Source organism: Halichoerus grypus, chromosome 1 (genome assembly GCF_964656455.1).
Source record: "Halichoerus grypus chromosome 1, mHalGry1.hap1.1, whole genome shotgun sequence".
Taxonomy (NCBI): domain Eukaryota; kingdom Metazoa; phylum Chordata; class Mammalia; order Carnivora; family Phocidae; genus Halichoerus; species Halichoerus grypus.
In genome coordinates this window covers 172678658-172701704 of record NC_135712.1, presented here as the reverse complement: position 1 = coordinate 172701704, position 23047 = coordinate 172678658, and the positions used below count along the sequence as shown (strand labels likewise).

At 44.2% G+C, this 23047-nt stretch overlaps 1 protein-coding gene across 1 annotated transcript in view; it reads right to left on the bottom strand.

Moving 5' to 3' along the window:
* Positions 1–1043: 1043 nt before the first annotated feature.
* Positions 1044–23047, bottom strand: part of IL5RA (interleukin 5 receptor subunit alpha) — a 47326-nt gene continuing 25322 nt past the window's right edge. Inside the window, exons 9-13 of the mRNA XM_078075902.1 lie at positions 22687–22832; positions 19230–19368; positions 7589–7685; positions 6416–6500; positions 1044–2527 (exon numbers count right to left, since the gene is read on the bottom strand). Of these exons, the coding sequence (XP_077932028.1) occupies positions 2441–2527; positions 6416–6500; positions 7589–7685; positions 19230–19368; positions 22687–22832 (554 nt within the window). The 3' untranslated portion in view covers positions 1044–2440. The remainder of the gene's footprint in view (positions 2528–6415; positions 6501–7588; positions 7686–19229; positions 19369–22686; positions 22833–23047) is intronic.

Below are 23047 nucleotides of genomic sequence, written 5' to 3'. Positions count from 1 at the left end.
GCTCCGGGAGAGGGGCAAAGCCCAGAATGAAAACCCAGAGGCAGGATCAACCAAACTGTTTTTGAAGGCTTCACAGAGGAGACATGGGATTTAGGTTTCCAAAAAATCGGTAGGAGCTGAGCAGTGAGGAAGAGGAAGGTCATAATGCACTGGCGAGACCACATGGTCTACACTGTGTTGCTCCTGAAACACATAGACAAAGATCCAGATGGTTGTACTGGTTCAGTACGGTGACGGCTGGCCGCTGAGGTTGAGGGAGGCATCTCTGATGTGGAACACCACACCCAACAATGAAGACGCAGGCAAACTGGGGGCAGCTTCTTGCTCTTGCAGCCTCCTAGCAGAGGCAGTGGCCATAAACCTAGGTTTCCAGGTTCTGGTTATGAAAGACATCAGACAAGGAGCAATAAGCCCAAAAAGTGGCAATTTGGGGCAGGACTTTTCCGTCACTTACTCCTTCAACAGTTGGTTTTCAAATTTTGGTATTCGTCAGAAACACCCAGGGCTACTGTTCATGAAGTGTGACTGGGAAACAAGTATCGGCATCACCTGGGAACTTACTAGAAATGCAGACTCTCAGACCCCACCCCAGACCTACTCAATCTGAAACTGATGTTGGGGCCCTACAATCTGTTTTAATGATGCCTCCAGGTGACTCTAATGTGCTGGCAAGTTTCAGAATGTCTAAGAATGTTCACTAAAAATACAGGTCCTTGAATGCCATTCACAGAGATTCTGGATCAGTCAGATAATCAAACATTTTGCCAGTGATTGCAGCACCTCCATGGGCCATGCCCTCCTGGTCCCACCTCTAAGCAGGCTTCAACTTTTTTCCAGCAGTCCTCTCTACATTACCGGGCTCACTTGAGCCTGGTAGTCAACCCTTCATCGTGCACTTTCTTCAGTGATTGCACCTGTAAAATGCAGTGATACAAATGATGTGGGCCTCTCAGGATTGGAGATGATGTGTGTGAAGTATCTAGTATAGTTCCCACCCTTGGCATCTTAGCTCAGGCTCCTATAATAAAGAATCATACTCTGGGTGACTTATAAACAACAGGAATTTATTTCTCAGTTCTGGAGTCTGGTGTTTCCAGTTCAAGGTGCCAGCATGGCGGGGTTCTCGGGAGAGCCCTCGTACTCGTTGCAGAATGCCAACTTCTCATATCTTTACATAGACCCCTTGGGGTCCCTTTTAAAGAGCACTACTTCCCTTCATGAGGGCTCCACCCTCAATGATCTAATCACCGCTCAAAGACCCCCACCTCCTAATACCATCACATTGGGGTATAGAGTTTCAACATGAATTGGAGGGGGATGGGCACAAACATTCAGTCCATAATATTTGGAAACTGTACTGCCATACAGGGGGTTTGGAACACTGTGACCTCCTTTCCCTGTCCTACGCTTCCTACTCCAGGCCCAGGTACCATCAGCGCTGTTGGGGTCCTTCCGAGTTCTGTTTCTCCTACCTCCTCTCTCCCCGAGACGCACCTGTATGTACTTGGTTCTACCTATAGCCCATTGCCCATCGCCCATCAAGAAGGCCTCCAATCTAGATGCAGACTCTTATAGGAGGATGTCGAGAGGATGTCTAGATTGGGATGTTTGATGGGATGTTTGTAGGATTGACCCAGAGCTACTTGACCAGCACCCGACAAGTTGCTCCAAAATATGTGCAAGCCAACATCTCTCCAGAAAGTTCATTCTTGATTGAGCAGTCCCCTTCCCAACCCAATTCTACCTAATGCCTTTCTCAGTATATTCCCAAATATCAAGGCTGCCTTCAAGAATATAATCTCAAATATAGAACCCTATTCTCTGCTTTGATATGGAGTGATATATTAGCTCTTCACATTTGTAATGAGTTTGCCTCAAGTCGTCCTTCCTAAATCATAGATAGCTCGCCCACCCCCCAGACACTACTTGAAAGAAAAGGTATTCTAGAACTCAGGGGAGAAAAAAAAGCACCACGGTTCCCACTTGTTCTAGGAAAGAGCCTCGAATCTAAGTTCATAATGAACTCCACGCTGGTGCAAAATGCTTTCTTGCTGATATTTCAGCTGAGTATTACCATTGGCAGCTTCAGCTATAAAACGGGCTCTGCCAGTTGACATCAGCCTTAAAAACTGTCTCTTGCACAAAGTTTCAGGCAAGTAATGTAAATCACAAAGATTGGCAGGTGAGGAGTTGGTACCCTGCAGAGTGGGAAGAAAAGACATGGCAGAATGGTCAGATTGATCAATCGCCCTGAGTGAGCAAGGAGTTTTTGAAGAGCCATCCATGCTTTTAAGAGATTTGTCCAGCTGTATTGCCTTGCAGCTAAACTGAGTGTTCAGTAAAATAGGAACTCTTGTTAGCCAAGAAACAACAGTTCCCGTTCTTCTTATCACTGAGGCATGTGAGTGTGAGTTCATTTTTGAGACTGTTACAGTGCCAATCAAAACACGGAATCTTCCAGGGTCTCAAGTCCAGGCTCTTCCACATAACTTATGACTTCAGTTTCTGTTTCACTGGAAACAGTTTTCTGTAAAACAAAACATCCTCCCTTAGATGTCTTTTAGTACACTTTTTGTTCTCTTGAATTTCTTTACAATTGTTTTTTAAGTGTATTTTGCTTATAAAAATAGTAAATGTTCACTAAGAAAATAGGGAAAATGGGAAGAAAACGAAAACCTATCCATCACCTTATCTCCCAAACACAGCCCACTGTTTCCCTCCAGCCTTGTTTTCTAGGTACAAAGTTACCTTTACAGTTAAATGAAGGCAAATGGATAGTCAGCTTCATAAATTGCTTTCTGTGTAACATCACGTAATACTTTAAAATATATACTCTTGGGCTGCATCATTGAATAGCTCCACCATTTTTCATTCACAGTTTATTGTAGTTTCCCCTTAAATTTAGATATGTGTTTGTCTAATTTGGGCTAATATAATGCTATTAATTAGAAACTTTGTGACAGAAATCCCCTACAAGAACTATTTTTCTACCTTGTTTACTCATTCAACACATTTTTAAAAAGACTTTATTTATTCGAGAGAGTAAGAGAGCGTGCACGCGCATGTGTGCACACGGTGTGGGGGGAAGGGGGCAGCGGGAGCAGGGAGCTGAGCAGGGAGCCCAATGCAGGCTCAATCCCAGGACCCCAAGATCAGGACCTGAGCCAAAGGCAGATGCTTAACTGACAGAGCCACCCAGGCGCCCCTCATTTAACACATTTTTTAATACCTATAATACCTACTGTACTTTAGACACTGCTGTGCATTGAGTATGTGGTGACAGAGCAGATGTGCTCTCTGCCTTAGGTACTAGAATTTAAATGGTTTATATTTCATTTTGGAAGGAACCCTCTCTGGCTACCATTGTAGAAATAAGGAACAGCTGGAAACTGGTCTCTAACAAATCTAAAACACAGGATACATCTTTTTTTTTTTTAAACAAAAAGATACCTTCTTTGTAATTGATAAATGTCAACTTCTGCCCCTCCGTCTTCCCCCCGCCCCCACCTCTCCCTGCCAGTACCTGTCTCTTGAATGTTACAAAACAATTTCTAACTTGGGTCTGGAAAAGCAAAAACTTGCTTAATGAGAGCTCAGGGATGGCAGATATCCTCCAAATCCCAGGACTCTGGGTACCCACACCAAGCTCAGAGATACAGGTTGTAATTGAAAGCAGAAAGTTTCCTTTCCCTCTCACTAAAGGCTTCCTAGTGGGATGCAAAACCAAAGCCAGAGGCAGAGGCCCCAAGAGTGAGTCCGAAGGGCTTTACCTTCAGAGCTACAGGCTGGGGCACTGCTACATGGGGCCGAGGCTGTGGTCAACTCTGCCCTTGCTCGCATATTCTCCCAGGTGGAGAATTGAGGCCATAGGGCTGACAGCATTATGGGGCAATACTTCATTTTCTGAGTTCTACTTGCTATATCTGTCGGTCTCTTGTCTTTTTTGACATGAAACTCAACGTGAGAAGAAAGTAAGTTGTCTAAGAGGAGCCTAGCAGTGCTGAGCTCTGACATTAATTCTTTGCTTATTTTGAAACCAGCCTTCTACCCCAAGTTGTTATTTTGCACACATGACTTGATTTTAATTAACAACAAACCACAAGCTTATACAATAAGCTCTTAAGCCAGTTTCTTTCACCAACTTCAGAATATTAAAGAAAACCTTTGGGGGCTCTATAGGGAAATTAGATACCAGCATTAAGATGTTCCACTAAGAAGCAAGACAAATGACTTCAGTGGGCTGCTAAAATCAAATGTAGTTTTTCAGGGATGAGTATGCTGGAGCAAGGGGGGATTGACGGCACAAATTCAGATGAAACCAAAACAAGGTTTCACACTGGAGTCCACTCTTCTTCCAGAAAAGCTATGGGTTAACAAAAGCAAAGCCCCTGTTCCCTCATAAAGGAGAACTCAGGATGGAGGTAAGGACAGAGTGGTTCTTCTGTCTGACTCCATTCTTTGCCTGACTAGTTTCATAACTACTATGGTCTATAATTATTCCAAACACCCAAATCGAAAACTCTAAAAGTCACAGCTTATTGAAATGATCCATTTCAGTGAGTGTTTGACCCTTAACTGCCCTACAAACAATCACCAGTTTATTCATCCATTCATGAAGCACTTCATTAGAAAACTCTATTTGTTAAGAAAATAGCTTGATCTACATGAGGGATCTGCAAACTACAGCCTGTGGGTAGAATCTGGCTTATTGCCTGTTTTTGTAAATAAAGTTTTATTGGCCAGAGCCAATCTCGTTCATCTGCATACTATCTATGGCTGCTTTCACACCACAATGGCAGCATTGAATAGTTGAGAGAAACCATTTGGCTGTTAGGTATTTACTACCTGGCTCTTTATAGAGAAAGTTTGCTGATCCCTAATCTAAATAACCACTTAATTTAAGGACGGATTTGACAAAGTGTATAATAACTATACACTGAAAATCACAAAACATTGCTGAGAGAAATTAAAACCTAAATAGGTCGATGATATTTTGTGTTTGTAGAGTATGTCATGTTTACAGATTGGGAGACTCATTTTTAAGATGTCCCTTCTCCCCACGTTAACCTACAATACAACACAATCCTAATCAAGATCCCAGCAGCTTTTCTGGTAGAAATTAATAAAGTTGCTCTAAAATTTATATGGGAATGCAAAACAAAACACCTAGAATAACCAAAACAACTTTGGGAAAAAATCATGTTTGGGGGAACCTGGGTGGCTCAGTTGGTTGAGCTTCCAACTCTTGGTTTCAGCTCAGGTCCTGATCTCAAAGTCCTGGGATCGAGCCCCGAGTAGGGCTCTGTGCACAGCATGGAGTCTGCTTGAGATTCTCTGTCTCGCTCCCTCTCCCCCTCCCGCTCATGTGCTCTCTCTCTCAAGTAAATAAATCTTTTTTTTTTTAAAGATTTTATTTATTTGATAGAGCACAAGCAGGCAGAGCAGCAGAGAGAAGGAAAGGGAGAAGGAGAAGCAGGATCCCCACTGAGCGAAGAGCCCAATACGGGGCTCGATCCCAGGACTCTGGGATCATGACCTGAACCAAAGGCAGATGCTTAACCAACTGAGCCACCCAGGTGCCCCTTAAATAAATAAATCTTTTTTAAAAAAATCCTGTTTGGAAGCCTTACACTAACCTGATCCCCAGGTTCACAATAAAGTGATAGTAATCAAGATTGCATTGGCATAAGGATAGGCAAACAGATCAATGAAAGCAAATAGATAATCCAGAAGTAGACCCACACATATATAGATAACTGATTTTCAACAAAGATGCCAAGACAATTCACTGGGGAAGGGATGATTTTTTTTCACAAAATGATGCCAGAACAATTGGGCAGCCATGGGTAAGTGAGCATTCAGTTAAGCCTAAGTGCTGTGAATGGCAAATAGGGCCTAAGGAAATGCATATTTGGGGAAGTCATTTGCCTTCTCTATGGTTCTTTATACTAAGGACCTAGGAAAAGTTCCTCTGAAAAATATTATTGATTAGGGTATCCATGTGCAGAAACACGGGTTCTTAAAACATCAGAGCTAAACAGGACATTGGACCATCTCATCTATGCCCCTTGACTATATAGAAAAAGAAGTCAGGGCTCATGGGATTGAAGGAGCTGCCCAAGCTCAGTTAAGAGATGGCTGATAGAAAAAATTCTATTCTGACTGGTGAGGACACTTATAACTGAGCAGGACCTTTCTAATACTCCAAGACAGTAATGAACATATGTAACATAACATTGATCCAAAGAGCAGAATGACTAAAGCGACATAAAGTCGCTGCCAGCCCCCCCCCCACACACACACACCCTGGGTAGACACTCTGCTTTGGAATATGGAAAACCAGTAACCTGATGACCAGTCCCTGGAGACCCAACCCTGGGCAGATAGGACCCATCATAAGAACCTTCAACATTACCTCAGGGCTGACGATTAGAAAGAAATCTTTAATACTATTTTTTGGTGCCGGAACCGGTGGAAACAGCCTGGTCCATAAGTGACCTCTGAAAACAGCGTAAAGCAGAAAATTAGGTGAGCAAGAGCATCCTTTCTTGTCTTTCAGTATCTACTCTACAAATTGACCTAGTTAATCTCAGGACTTGCTGTTCTATAAATTCAAAACCTTTATTGACCAAGATTACAAATATCTGTATTATAATATTAGTTGGACTATGATGTGGCTTCCGGATCATCCAAGAAAGACATGATAGTGATTGCTTCATGTTGGTCCATGTTTTCAGGCCTAATTTCTGAACATGGGTGATGTGTAAGCCCTTGTGCCCCACCACTAACTACAGTGCTGGCTCCAGCCCCTTACCCAACCGTGCTGGCTCACAGAGTTTGCTTTGTTTTTCCTCTCCTTTGAACTGCCACCCTCCAACCCACAGAATATAACATTTATAATAATGAAGCTCTTTAAAACCTAAGTAATTTTCTAAATTATGAAAGGACTGAGACAGAGCATGTTCTTAAGCCTCCTAAATGGCACTTTGCCTTACTGAATGCCAAAATGGATGAGGAGATCTTATGGGGCCATTTGCAGGTTCGAGGATTGGTCAGCAGATCTGTATCACCTTTCTACAATCTGTGTTTGACCAAAGGACAATCAGCCACTCAGGGACTGGGTGAACGAAGAGTATGGGTAGGAGTTGGCACCTCCTAATTGGAGATCATACCATGGGAGGCACTGGGGTGATTTCAGTCTCTAGGGGGCTGCCTTCCTTTACCCAAGCTATAGAAGGAGTCTGCTAGTGGCTCAACTAAGAACACCAAATACTGAGTGGGAAGGCAGTAAAGGAGTAAAAAGAACATGAAAGTAAAAGGCTTCACAGCAATGAATACACTGTCGAATTCAAGAAGGGTGTGTAATGGCTGAGGGGCTGTGTTGTGCTCTGTCTGGTTTCCATAAATCACCTAAGGATGTTTCTCACTTTTTAATTCGGTCCATACTCATCTTGGAAAGGCAGTACAGAAGACACCAAACACTGTAAATCCCGTCTGGTAACAAGCACCCTAGTGGATGCAGGGCACAAGTGTAAAAATTCCATACTCAGACCTCATTGGAAACATGGAAATAAAAAAAAATACCTACATTTTACAGATGAGGGTGAAAATTAACACGATGAAGCAGATGGTTGCCATAAGCACGATGAGAAACCATTCTGTGGAGGGCTTCTGATCATCATTTCCTGATGGAAAAAGAAATCAGAGCTAGAATCAGCTGCAGATATACGAAATGACTAGAGGCAGGCATCAGAAAGCTTGGGCTTGAGTTGCCAATGCTGGGTGAGGCGGGGCAAGTAGTTTAGCCTTCCTGAGCCTGAGATTTTTCATGAGGGTGAAATGAAGCCACTTTTAAGATTTTTTTATTTTTTTTTATTTATTTGACAGAGAGAGACATAGCAAGAGCAGGAACACAAGCAGGGGGAGTAGGAGAGGGAGAAGCAGGCTTCCTGCTGAGCAGGGAGCCTGATGCGGGGCTCGATCCCAGGACTCTGGGATCATGACCTGAGCCGAAGGCAGACACTTAACGACTGAGCCACCCAGGTGCCCTATATTAAAACATTATTTAGTCAGCCCGCAGATATTTATGGGCCACACTTGATGTAATACTGCCTCCTGAATCTTGAAGCTTATCAGCTTTGGGTGAGTAGTAAGGTTTTTAGATAAAAAAGCTATAAAAGATAAGCCCTCTTAGTAATCTAATTGCATCATAATAAAAATAGTATATAAAGTTGGAAACTTAAGTTGTAGAGGAAGTAAATGATGGAATAAAACTCAGAGTTAACCCTAAAGGCATCAGACTCTGCTAGAAGTACTTTGCAATCTTAATTATGCTCAATACCCCTTAACCATTATTCCCATTTCACAGATAGGAAAGTAGAAGCAAATTGCCATTAAGTCAATATAAATATGTTGCATACCATCTTACGCTCCAGTTAAATTTGCTTCTCATCTGCATTCAAGGACAGATTCTTCTATTAGTTTTGATGATATCTTTGGGATGTGTGATTATTTTTTTAAGGTACTGGAAATGCTTTCAGGAAAAGCCCCAGGTCCTTAACCACATGGTTTTTAAAGAGGTAATGCACCTGTTAAACTGCCTGATTCACTTCCAGAGAATAAGGCAAATCTTGCCTTATCTCCCTAGATACTAGTTTGCTTTCTGTGGGAGAGGCCACTCACTAATTCATTCCTTTATTCACCCGTTTAATAAATATTAGACTCCGTTTCTATGTTTGGCACTGCACAGGTTGCTGGGAGCTGGGTTAAAAGCACACATGTGGGCTCTCGCTGTGTGCTATTTAGATCCATTGAAGAAGAAAGGCTCTAAGCAAATAATGACATAGGTAATGACTTAAAGCCGGCTGCGCTAAGTGTGTGGGGGATGGTCAAACTACACTGCACCAGAAGAAAAGGGCCCCAAACCTCAGTTTGCCATTAATTGTTTCTTTTATAAAATGAAAAGTGAGGGAGTGGAACTTTCAAGTCCTTGTAAATATCCTAAGCCTTCCGAACGTTCCAACATAACTTCAAACTCAAAACATTCAACATATCAAGAGGGAGAGATGTCTTGAGGATTTAATGCTAGTGAGTCCAACTTTGCCTTGATCTCTTGCTTTTTTGCCTCCTTAGAACTCTTATTTGGGATTTATCTTCTACTTTACCAAACCTTTAATCTCTCCTCCTTCATCTCTTCCCTTCTGCTTTCAAATATTCATAGAGTCCTTTATCTCGAATAAGCCATTACTTTGCTCTGCCATCTCTCCCAACTATCATCAAATACCTTCCTACTTTATTTCCCAGCCTAATTTCTTGAATAAGGGATTCAGCCTGCTTCATTTCCCACCTCAGAAACTGCTTTTTTATTTGCTGGTGGCTGCCTCCTAGTCGAATCCAAAGGACGCATGGTTTCTTTTTCTAACTATTTTGCCTGGCCTCCTTCGTGAATTTCAGACATGATGGTTGTGCCCACCTTGAAACCAAGTCATTGGCTCTTTTACCCAATATTGCCCTTCCTCAGCGGCATTTCCTTCTTCCCTTTTTAATTTTAACTGACCCTCTCAGCTCAGCTCTGGACCCTTGGGTCTTTTCCACTGGAAAGCTTGTTGAACAGAGCTGCATCTCTGAATTCCGTGCGTTCTTCTCCCTGGTCTTTATTCCTGGCCCATCCCTAACAACACAGCTCCACTTGTAGATCTGAAACTGCCCCTAGGTGAAACCCACTTAGATGTTCCTCCAAGCTGACAACATTGAAAATTATGCTTATGCTCTCCTTCACATCAGAACGCCTTCTCTCACTGACTTCCCCATGATGGTCTCCCTACTGGGATCGTTGGAAGTCACTCTGATTCTTACTATTCTCTACAGCCCTGCAGCCTTTCTCCACGGACTCAGTGGAGATCATCACATCATACCCACTCATAAAAGTAAGAGAGGCCTGCCTTTGTCCCATGCATGCATCCTTGCCTGGTGTGGAAATCTGGTTTCTCTTCTCAGCCTCCAGTGGAGGTCGCCATTCTGGGCCTCCATTCCCTCGTCCATAAAAACAAGCAAGTTGAAATACATGATCCTTAAGATCTGTGCCAAGTCAGCTTCTTTCTAATACCACTGACTCCATCCAGGCCACTGTCATTTCCTATGTACTTACCTTTGACACAATCGATTTTAGAAAAGTAGTCGTTTGTGTTGCTGAAGTTCTGAAAATTGTCATAAAGTATACAAAATAAAAACAGTAATCAGAAGTAACTAACAGCTTATTTTCTGTACATACTTTTTCATTTTTTTCTCAGTGTTCATAGGTACCAGACACTATGCAAGGTGCTCAGCATGCATTTTAGTGTAATTCTCACAACAGTGTGTCAAGGTGGGTACCACTATCCTCACTTGGCAGATGGAGAAACTGGAGCGGAGAAGGGCCAACTCAGTTCACTGAGGACACAGCTCGCAGGGGGAGCTGGGATCCAAGCCTGGGAATGGCTGAGCCGTAATGCTCTTAACCATGATGCAGGGATCCCATTCCACTGCCCATCATCCCCAAACTGAGGACACAAACGGCCCAGACAGGAGCTCCACTTAGGACATCCTAAGCATTTCCCTATCACTGAACACTCTCCTGAGAGTCATCTTCCCAGCTGGATACCACTTCCCTGCAGGGAAGCACTCTTTCACTGTGGGGTCCCCACTGTTGGACATAGCTAAGTTGGTGGGCTGCACTCCAACAGGAGGGGGCTGCATTGCAAACTAGCATTCCCCCTGATGTCCTCAGGCTGCATGCAGTTGGGACTGAATCACTTTATTAAAAACCTATGACCATTGTATCTTTTTTAAGTTTTAAGGTTTTGTTTTTGTTTTTTGTTTTGTTTTTTTTTTTTTGAGAGAAAGAGCATGCTCAGGAGCAGGGGAGGAGGGGCAGAGGGAGAGAGAGAACCCACAGCAGACTCCACACCCAGCACAAAGCCCAATGCAGGGCTCGATCTCACGATCCTCACGTCATGACCTGAGCCAAAATTGAGAGAGGTTTAACGGACTGAGCCACCCAGGCGCCCCAAGTTTTGGGTATTTATACCTATTATTTTACAAAGAGGCATTAGTCATACTTTGTAAAATGATTTAAAAAAGGGATAATCAAGGAGGCAAAACTTTTATTTTCCCAAATGCCACAGATACTGAAAGGTTCTAGAACTAATACTCAGTGGTCTGGGTTGTGACTGAGCATCCTGTTAAACCTAGTTTTTATTGCACTGGTTCATAGCTAATGTAAAGAACTAGGATGAACTAATACCATCAAATGCCATCTAGCTTTATTTCCCAGTCTGATGTCCTGAATAAGGGATTTTTCTGCTTCATTTCCCCATTTCTGGAACCCACCATTGTATGCTCTTAACCGTTGTTCAAGTACCTTAATAAGTACATTCAGAAACTCCAGACTCCTATTCCATGCATGGGATATAAATTTAGCAAGGGGTATGTCAGCAGAAAAAAAGTTATCCTGTTTACAACCAGGTTTAACAGGTAAAGTGTAGGCCCTGCAGAAAAAAAGACATGTTGTAAATATTATCAGGGTCACACACTTGGTTCCATTTGTGTCTCAAATTGTGAAATACCTCATAGTCAGATATGCCGAGCGCTGATAATAGTACCGTTCACTTCTGACCATGATTACAAAAATCTTTTCAGTTAAGCCACTCTCCAGCTATTCACTTCAGCTCTCACTTTGATAAACAAAGCTTTTCACTGAATTAGCAAAAAATACAAAGGCAACTGATCTTATTTCATTCAGTCAAAAAAAAGTTATTGATGCATGCAAGGTGCTACGTGGGAAGCAAAGTCATGGTCGCTGCCTGGAGGGAGTTGGCCAATGAGTCGTTTCTCCTGGCCTGGCTTCTGCAGTGTTCCTGATGCGCTTTAGAAAGACCCCCCTACCACCAAGTGAGAACAGAGCTCAGCCCCAGAGGAGAGAGCCAAGGTCAGCGCTACCATGAAGAAAACGTAAACAGGCAGGTAAATTTAGTACAAGGAAAAGCTTTCACATACTCACCGCCAAATGGAAATTACTTGTGGATTATCTACTGTTTAATTATTAATACAAAAGTCTTGAGTCAGTTATATAAATAGTGAATTAAAGTTAGCATCGACTCTGATTTCACAGAAGGTAGAAAAAGGGAACAGGCCCCAAGGGCAGTACATACGTCCTTTGGGTCAAAGTGATAAAAAATTTCAATACAGAAAAGTTGGGAGGCCCCTGAATATATCATTAATTTGAATTCTGGGGTCTCTGGCCTTGGAGATTTTCTTAAGAAAAAGGATTTCCAGATAACTTGAATCTTTTCTCTGACTCAAGGAGAATGCCTTTCTTACCCTAAAACGGAAGCCACAGATGTTTCTTTTCAAGAAATTGAAGGGCCCTGCTATTTAGTTATGCAGAGATGTTTAAGAAAGAGGAAGTCACACCGTCGGTCCTTCTAAGGAGGAGAAGCCCTCCAGACCCTCCACCGCATTCCTGGATGCTCTTCTGACATTGTCAACTTAGAGCATTTGGGAGCTCAGCTGTCCGGCTTCTGGTGACCTTGGCTATCATTTTTGACTTCTCACCCATTTTACCTTGAGAACAAACCAGCTGCTGAAAATTCTGCTGTTCTGTGACATGGCAGCCTGTGGGTTGGGGGTGGGACGCCGCATGGGAGGGGGAGGGAATGGGATGGTGGGTGGGTGGACAAAAACCTAGGCACCGGACCCGACTTAATCCCTTCATCCGCATCTGGCTGTTTCTGGAGCTTAGTCCAATCGCTTCCCGCCCCCACCCCCACCCCCCCATGCTGCGGCCCCTCTCGGCGCGTGAGTCTGGCATCTATGGAGCTCAGGCTAATAACTCCGAGGAGGGTCAATTTGGCGTGGAAGCCCGTTCCACCTTAAACTGTCCATACACGTATGGCTCTCAGTGCTTCCATATTGATTTTGAATCTGACTTCAGACTTAACAATAGGTTTCAAGGGGAAAGAGCTAATTAGTAAATTGATGGGACTCTTCCAATGAAGCAGCCCTGCTCTGTGTTCCTAGAACCAGCGGGTGCTGGGAGAAGGCAAGCGGCACCACCAGCTGCCAGGACACGGAGAGGATACGCATGCGTCAGCCTACGAAGCTACCCGTGGCTCGCCTCTCGTTGCAAGGAGAGGCTGCGGCATCGTTCACCAGCAGCACCCAAACCAGGTCACGGGCTCCCAATGCAAGCAAAAGTCAGAAGCGGCCCTTTAGCCGGGGGAGCTTTCTGAGGCGGCTGTCAAGTGGGCTGTGGGGTTTACCTGGTTTAGGGAGAAAAAAAGAGGGCAGTAAATGCAGCCCCAGTGGACAAAACTCAGGGTAGTCCAGGGCCCAGAGCAAGACAGACAAAACGTGCCCCGTGTTCCTCTGTGGAAACGGGGCTCAAGTAGACTTAAACACGGAGAGGAAATGGAGACTGTGCACGCGTGCGCCCCCGTGTGTTCGGGATTCACTAGAGAGCTCGCTGTGGGGCTGTTCCTTACCCCTCGCGGGACCAGGCGCGCTGAAGTGGACTAGAGAACTTGTTGCTGTTCTCTGCTTTGCAGGCTTTCCTACACAGCGCTCCCCGTACTCCCAGGCACCCGGAACTTTGTTCCCTAAGGGGCTGCTGGGCCTGTTCGGTTAGCTGGCTAGCAAGCACCATTGCAAGCCGGCTGCGGGCATCGCATACAAATAAGAAACGAGGGGCAGAAGGGATGTCAGCCTGGTTCTGTTACTCGCCGCCAAGACGACCTTGAGCAGGTGTCCTCTCCAGCTGCCGCTGCCTACTTTGTAAAATGGGGATAAGGACTGAAGGAGTTGGTAGACGTAAAGTCGTCAGCCCGGTGCTAGTACACAATAGGTGCTCAATAAATATTAGTCATTATAATTGCCATTAAACACATTGTGTCAGAACTGAAGAATCAAGAGGATTTCCCTAAGTCATCAAAGCAAGACTAAAATTCGAGGGCTGTCAGAATTCTGAGAATGCAGAGTAATGAGCTCAGCCCTGGAGGGGAAAGGAATGCACCAAATAATCCAGAAACTAGGGAAATAGGAACACAAGGCATGTAGGGTCCTAATCCTCAAGGGTCTACGTTAAAATGAAATTACTGACAACTTGATCATGGGCTGGCAGAGCGTCACCCTTTCACAAACCCCGGCTCCCACTGCCCATCTTCCTGCCTCCGTTTCCCTTGCTGGCACCAAGACCTCTGGGATGTGAACGCATGACAGGGTGGGGAGCCAGTCCTATGGCTTTTGGTTCCAGACCCAGGTCTACCACTTCCTTGCTCTGTCACTTTGGGCATTTCCTTAACTTCTCTGCATCTTTTTTCACATAATCTGTAAATCCACGTAATTAAGGAAATCCTTTGTTTGTGAAGATACACAAGATAGCATAGGTGAGTGTGCCTAGCACAGTGCCTGCCTCAACAGTCGAGTCCTTCCTTCCTCTGAGCCCATCTTCTGGGCCCTTCGTGGGGTGGGATTCATGCACGGAAGGGCAGTGTGGACACCATTAGAGGTGGCCATGCCAGAAAACACAGTAAAATGCCCTGCTCCTGACAGATGGAGACAGAATCTGAAAGCTCCCTTCTAGCTAGTCCTCTTCTGTCCTTCAGGCTATGGGGACCACCCAGGGGTGAGGTGGTCCTGCCCCCCCCCCCCCCCCCCCCCCGCTGCTGAGAGCAAGCAGTGGGGCTGCCAGGCACTAACCAGCCTTTGAAACCACAAGAACCTGGGTCTAAGAACACAGTTGACTGACCTGACTACCATGTTTACCAACCTGAAATTCCCCATTTGCAAAGAAAACCCAGAATCCCCACAAGTTCTCTTGGCCTCAGGTAAGCCCAAGTGGGTTTTTCAGGTTATTAGGTCACCTCTTCTTATTTTTTTCAACCAGTTTTGTCAGTGTTAATCTCTTACCTCATGAAAGCTTTAGCATTTGCAGAATTCTTTTTGAAGACCTAGGGAAACTGAATTTGGGAACTCTGCGAAGTTTGCTCTTCCCGTTTTAAAACCATTGCTCGTTTTCTCGCTGTTTCACCACAGTGAGAGAATTTAAAAAGAAAGTGTGTGGTGACAAAACAGAAAATAAAGGAGGAGAGAGCGCAGGAGGTGTGTCCAGGGCTGAGGGTGAGGCTGCAGGACCTGCGCTTGGCTTCTGAGTCCAGGTGACCTGGGCCAATGTATCTGGTTCCTCAACAATCACAGCCTCTTAAAGTCTAGTCGGAGGACAAAGGCAACAAGAGTTGCCTGTGGGAACCCTACTTCCATCTCAACCCAAATTCTTAAACATATCCCTGATATTCTGCCTCAGCCTACTTTCATTAAGTCCTTACAGGCTCTCGGCTGGGTCACGTGGCTCTAAGAACCAGTACCCCCAACCACTGCCCCAAACTGTGACAGGAAAGCTAAAGCCCAGATTTCCTCTGACTAACTCATCTTGTGGAAAGAGAAGCCTCTGAAGGCAACAGAGGACCGCGGGGAAACTTTGCTCTACTCCCAGAGGTAAAAATGCTGCATATCTCAAGCCTACAGAAATCTTTAAATTAAAAGGTGTTTTTTTTTTTTTTTTTAAATTGGTACCTGGTATTGTCATGACACAGATGGTGGCCTTCAGATAGGGCCTTCAGTGAAGTCAGATTCAAACCCAATCGCTGGTTTGGAGGGCCGTGCCTGTGATTGCAGTTAAGACCCATCTCTGATAAGCAGGTCTCAGAAGGACTGAGCCTGACCAGTGACACGGCAGGAAAGAAACACAGGGTAGACTCATATAACAAGCACTCTTTTCCAAAGGGAAGGCTACAGCTGTAGGGCATTTAATTTTCATAATTGCTTTTTTTCATGCATGCTGTGTGAGCTTCATGGAGGGGGTAGGGGGAGAGAGATGATGGACTGGAGCAAATGGAAGCCTTCATAGGACCAGGGTTAGGAGAGAAGAGGTTTAAATAAACAGGAGACAGCAGAGATAATAAAGGAACAGAAGAATCCGGAAGTTAAGAAAGTCTTAAAAAGGAGAAAGACATGTGAAAAGTGGAAGTTAGCTCTTAAGATAAGACAGAGAGGCCAGTTGAGGAAGGGCAGTTGATAACGAGTATTGATAAAAATGAAACCAACCGCTATTTCCATTTGAAAACAAACATGTTGCATATGCTGGAAATCCTAGCACAGGAGGGCCCATCTAGGGCCGAGATTCAGGGCCCTTGCCGGCTGGACCCTCTCACTGCCAAAATTTAGTCTTCCAGGTCTCACTATTGAATAACCTTGGGCTATCGTGGGTTAATGAGTGAATTGAATCTATTCCACTTCACCAATTGACGAATATGTCACCTATTTGAGAAAATTAGCTATTAATAGCCACTTTTGGGCTGTTGGGTAACTATTGATTTATTTAATATCTCTGGGTCTCCATTTCCTTACATTAAAGGAGATGGACTTAATAATACGTGAGAACGAGATGATATTTGAGTGGGGCTGCAGAGTGACAATGGAAGGGGAGGGCTTCAGGGCGCCATACACACAAGGTAGGAGAGGAGGAAGGTTGTCTAAAGGAAATGAATGTAGCGACAAAATTGCCTGAGAGACTGCAAGCTGAGCATAATTATGGTTGCATCCTCAAGGGGTAAGGAAGAGCCATGCAACATATCCCAGAGGGGCCCGGACTTCCTATTATGTTTATTAATCATCTTGATGAAAATGGAAAGTCTGCATTGATTAAATTCACTAATGATCCTAAACTGAGCAGGGGAGTAAATTCTAGAAACGATGGATTTGTAAGGTGAGTGGTAATATTAATCAGCTCATCTTATGAAAAGGGTGGCAGTAAATGAAATGGGATTTGCCATAGATAATGGCAGTGAGGTATACCTGGGGGGGAATTATAATGAGCCTAGTTCCAAACTAGGAAGCTGTTATTTAGGAAATAATAATGGGAGGAGAGCTCTAAAGTGGAGAGTGAATAATAAATTAAAAACAAGCTTAAAATAAATTCTTATTATGGATCACAATTTCACTCTCAGCACTTTTGTGGTGGGCTGAGGGAGTGTAGAAGAAACTTGGGGGGCAGCTTTCACATTTTGAGGTGAGGGAACTGGGACCCAGAGAGGTTAGGCATGGGTCGCTAGTCAGGGGTGGCAAATGCCGGGCACACTCATCACCACTCTGTACCCTGCCGGGGGTGACAGGAGATCACCACTCCTGAGAGGCCTACACGTAGCCTGAGAATCCTTCACAACACAGCATGCGAAGCTGGCTCTGATTCCTTGGCTCATGAGGTGTTATCTTTTGCCATCTCTCGCTTGGGTCAGCGAGCTAGACATTGACAGAGTCATGGCTAAAACCTAGATTTCCTGATCTGTCTCTTTTGCTCTGTAAGTTCTAAACCGTCTACGGTCAACGCTGACCTGAACTTCAAACACTCAGAAAGCAGAACTGGCTTCTTAACCAGGGTTCTCCTCTTGGTTTCCAACATGCTGGTTTGAAGTCCTTGGACAGCATTTAAAAAAAATCTCTGAAGCTCTATGTGTAGTAATGTTGGGGAGATGCTCAGAAATATCAGTAATTCGGAGCCAACAAGTTTTGTGCCCTTGGGGAATAACATACACCGTTCAAAAAATGTGACCAAATGTAAGTAGTGAAAATTAAGCTTCTATCACAGGCATTTGATAAAAGGAATAATCTTGTTAAAAATTTCCTGGGACTGATTAATGTTCTGTTTGTTTTGCTCTTGGTGAGCAAAGCGAATCCACTCTGTGCAGAAGCAGCAGTGTGGAGGGAGGTCCTGTGTGTGCTGGGTCCGGGGAACCAGGTCGGGGCATCAGCCTAGGGAGAAGAAGAGGCAGGGAAGATTGGCCTTGGCAGAATTGGGAAGTAGGTGCACTTGGCCCAATCTTGGGTCCTTTTATCCTTCTTTCCTGTCCCTCTTCCCAGGAAGGCTTGCGCTGCCCCTCTGAGTTCCAGTGGGGTGATTTGGGGGCCCTCCCATAAGGCTGTGCTGATGATTGTTTGTTGCACAACTCTAGCGGGTGCCGTCCCCCTTTGCAAACTCTGCAACTCTGCTTGGCCAGCCCCCTGGCAGACTCACAACCACTCTGCAGTTCTTAGGCCTTTCCTGATCTCACCCACCCTTCCATGGAAATCTACCTGATACGTGTCTAATCTGACTCACATCCTCATAATCTAATGGGTCACTGCCCACGAATTTCCTGAAGACCCACCCATTAGCATAAGTGAATGACTTAAATAGAAAATTTTACAACAGGCCTGAAAGACAGCTCTCCTTAAGTACGCTCTTCAAATGATCATTGAATGCCCCAGAGGACGAGTGAGAGATAACATTCAAATGCTCGACCAGCCATAACCACAAAGTTAGCTCCCAGGATCTCATAATTGTTTAATTTGTTCAGCACTTTGCAGCTTGTAGAATCCTGTCACCCCGTGGCCTACATCTAAGAGCTCTGGAGCTGGATTCTGCCAACCTCAGTTTGAATCCCATATCTGCCACTCGCTGGGCATGCAGAGTTAAGCAAATTGCCTAAACTTTCAAAGCTATTTTCTCATCTGCAAAATAGGTTTGTTGATAAGATTAACGAAGGTAATGCACGTGAAGCATTTAGCAGTGCTTGGCAAACAGCCATCAATAAATGTTAGCTACGGTCATTATTTTTTATTTCATAGTACCCTGTGGGGCAGGTGAGGTGGATATTATGTGCTTTGTCCTGGGAACCCAAGCAAAGTCAGAAGGGATTTTTCCAAGGGAATGCGGTCATTACGTACCAAAGCTGGGTGTTACATCTGTGCTATGGAAGTACGACTCCCACGTTCCTTCCACTGTTCCGAGTTCTCGTAGATCTCATGTAACACTTAACCACATTCATCCACATCCTCAGGCTGCATGGTTGCAGCGCACACAAGAGATAGGTTAGCTGCTTTTTCACTGTCTACCTCTGTCCTAAAACGTCGATGGAAACCCAGTATGCCCAGGCAATGACAAATACAGGCTGTGAATTTTCTGTCTTCAAGGTGCAAGGCCACACGCTCCAGGTTATGCGATCGCCGTCTGAAGCCGAGAGAGCACGGCAATGGTCAAAAGGGCAGTAGACTGACAGAAGATGAGGCATTTTGGGTCCATGAATGAATGTGTTCACTTTCCAGGATTATCAGTTTTAACCATGAGGAAGGTCGCTCGCTTTAAAATAGAAGAGACTTACCCACATATACAGGTTGGCTCCACTCACTCCAAAACCCCATCTGTCTGCACACAGAACTCACTGCTGCTCTCACTTGAACGGAATACTTAGAAATATCATCAATTATCGAGATGAATGTATTCGTCGTCATTTTTTCTGTCTAAGTGAGGAAAAAAATTAGCATTATAAGAATCTCTGGACACATAATTTAAGTAATGTCAGTTATCAGAATGGAAGAATGGAAGGCCGTACCTAAGTAATGTGACTCACTGTTACCTGACCCATTTAAAATCCATAGGACATACATTGATTAGTTTATTCTAGAAGGCTTCGGTATGGATGTGCCGGCAGCTACCCTCTGGGGTAAGCGATCTCGTGACCAAAATCAAGAAAAAGTCAATCATAACATCTAGATGATTTATCTGGGCCCAGCTGATGTTTCCAGATGAAGTGACTGGAGTGGCCGATAGTAGAACGCATAATCCCCCTCATCTCGTCCCTCCATATTGTGGTCAAATTACTCAACGATATCACCTGGTTCCAAGGCATCCGCAAACTACAACGTGTGGGCCAGTCTGGCTCGCTGCCTCTTTTTGTAGGGCCTGCAAGCCGCGGATGGTTTCTATATCTCTCAATGATTGAAAAATATTAAAAGAGTATCTCATGACACATGAAACTGAAATTTCAGTATCCACAGGTAAAGTTTTACTGGAACACACCCATGCCTATTTGTTTACCTATTATCTATGGCTGCTTCTGTTCCACAGTGGTAGAGCTGAGTGATTGTGATAGAAACCAAATGGCCTGCTAAGCCTAAAATATCTGGCCATTTACAAAAAAAAAAAAAAAAAAAAAGGTTTGCTGAACCCTGACGTATAGGAATGTCTCAAATAATTGGAGCCGGGGGGCGCCATGATAGAGAAGAGGAAAGAGCAGAGTCCTTGAATCCTATGTTCCAAACTACCTGCAAGGCAAATTCCTTGACCTCTCTGAGCCTGTTTTCTCATCTGTAAAATGGGAATAACAACACCTGCGCATGAATTATTGAACTAAACAGTACCTTTGTAATTCCAAGTTTAAGGATGTATTGGGTTGAATCCTATGAAAACTGCCAATATTCAACCCATCTTTGATGAGCAAAAACAGCAATGTTGGTTAGTCCAATACCATAACGGGGACTCAGGAAATGCTAGTTTGCCACAGGGAATTTGGGCTAACACTGTCCAGTGTTACAGCGAGGCTGTCTTCTCACAAATGAGCCTTTCTACGTTACTCTCTCTACTGGTCAGTGTCCATACCGTTCACCTAATCCTTTATGCCCCAGACCAGAAATGCATCCCTGACACCTGCATCTTACGTTCCTCTGGGTGTGTTTCTCCTTTACTCGCCCCGCCCCACGACCACTGCCTGATTTGTCTTGTTATCTTTTGCTTGGCCATTTGCCAGAGCCATTAACCCCACATGCCTATGTCCACATGGCCCCCTCCACATGCATCCAGCTTTCATGCTGCTACCAAAATTATTCTTTGATTTTGCAGATGCAGTCGCATTTCTGTATTGAATAAAACCCTTCAGTGGTTTTCTGTCCCTATGGCATTGGTTTTAAAAAGAGAAACCACTCTTTTTTTTTTTTTTTAAGCAAAATCTCAGTCATTCGGGGAAAGGTCCCCGTGTAGGATCCAGACTTGTTATCCCAATGTTGGCTTTCTGTCCAGGCCGACTCACTTACTGCCACTTGGCTGGAGGAGCCATGCTCTCTTAAGCCTTTGAGTTCTGCCTTCTGCCTAGACCCCCTGCCACTTCGAGTGTGCTTGGCCGATGGGGGTGGGTCAGGAGCTGTTTATTACTGAGCCACAGTGAGGGAAACACAGAAATCAAAACGACAGTTGCAGAGCTCTTGTAGCAATTTGACTTTGCCACAACATCCAAGCCCATGATCGCTGGGCTTCTCTCTGGGCATATTTGGTTTTTCTGGCCTTTCATTTTTATTGTAATTTACAAAAGAACAATTAGAAATTAAATGAGAAATCGGAAATTAGATCCGAAATTTAAAAAAAAAGAAAGCCAGTCTTTCAACATAGGTGTTTGGGGAAGCGCTGGCTACAGAAGTTAGTCTCCTCTTCCCGTGTCACCAGGCATGATTTTGCTCAATTCTTCTCAGCGGGGGCCCTCAGCGGGCGTTGCGTTGCCCACCCCCTCCTCTGGACCTCTGTTGGCCCTTCCAGTGACGTGGTGAGTGTGTCCGCTAGACTAGGCCCCTTGATGGCAGAGACACTATCTTACTTATCTTTATACTTCCCACATAGAAACCAGTTTGTAAGTATTGGTTGAATCAAATTGGATGGAATGGAACTTGCTTTGCCTACTGTCAGTACGATGCCAGTGGTGATCCTAACTTCCCTATGCTTTGCCAGTCTAGTGACTTTGGGCAAGTGGCTTAATCTCTCTGCCTCACTTTCCTGCCTAATGGGAATGAGAGTGACTTAATGGAGTTACTGGGAGGATGGAATAAATTAGCATAATGAAGCTTGACCCAGAGCTGATGCTTCATAAATGCTGGCTGGCTTCTCATTTCCTTGTCCCTTGAACTTTTTGTTCTTTAGTGCTAATGAGTATATTTCAGTTGTAGTGAAAAATAGGAAACATAAAATTTACCATCTTAACTATTTTTAAGTGTACAGTTTGGTAGTGGTGAATACATTCACGTTGATGTGCAACCATTTCCAGCACTCTTGTACCCTCCAATACTGAAACTCTGCTCATGAAACAACAGCCCCTACGCCCCCCTCCCCCCAGCTCCTGGAAACCACCATTCTACTTTCTGTCTCTCTGCATTTGACTACTCTTGATATCTCCTGTAAGTGCGATCCTGCAGTATTTGTCTTTTTGTGACTGGTTTATTTCACTTAACACGGTGTCCTCAAGGTTCATCCAGGTTGTAGTATGTGTCCGAATTCCCTTCCTTTTAAAGGCCGAACAACAGTGCATTGTATGCATAGACCACGTTTTGTTGATCCGCTCATCACCCGTCAGGGGACACTCGGGTTGTTTCCTTCTTTTGGCTCTTGTGAATAATGCTGCTATGAACATGGATGTGCAAATTTCTCTTTGAGACGCTGCTTGCAGTTCTTTTGGATGTATACCAAGAAGTGGAATTGTCGGATCACACGATAATTCTATTTTTGATTTTTTGAGAAACTGCCATACTGTTTTCCACAGTGGCTGCAACATTTTATATTTACACCAACAGTAGTGCTCATGAGTTTTTATCTGATCTTTGTGTTATCTTGAACCAAAAGTTTGTCCTTCAACACAAAAAGACAGTAAAGTTTGGTTTATTTTTACAAAACTTGGGTGGATATAAGTTACCTTTGACCTTGTTATTGCCAAGCTATAACCACAGCTGTCACTGAATAGAATTTTTAAAGTGTTTCTAAGGGAATGCTATCATCAAAATTGGAATGATCTGAAGAATTACCTGAAAATCATTTTTCCTTGTGTTGTAAATCTTCACTTCATATTCAAAGCAATGGTTTGGAAAAGCAGAAATGGGTTTCTCCCACTGAATAGAAAGACGGGTTCCTTCAGTCTCTGCTGTGACATTCACTGGAGGATTAACTCGATCTAGGTTAGAGAAGGAAAGGTCAGTAGTCTGGGCTGATAAATCCAATCCACTCACACTCCTCAAGGCATTTCTAAGATACAATCTTCTCAAGTATCTACCCTCGGGATTTAACTAACTGATCCCCAGGCCACAAGACCCCAGTGGCTCACAGATGACTCCTACGTTCTAGCACTGAAGAGATCTCTACTGGAATCTTAAAGGATTCCTATTCCAA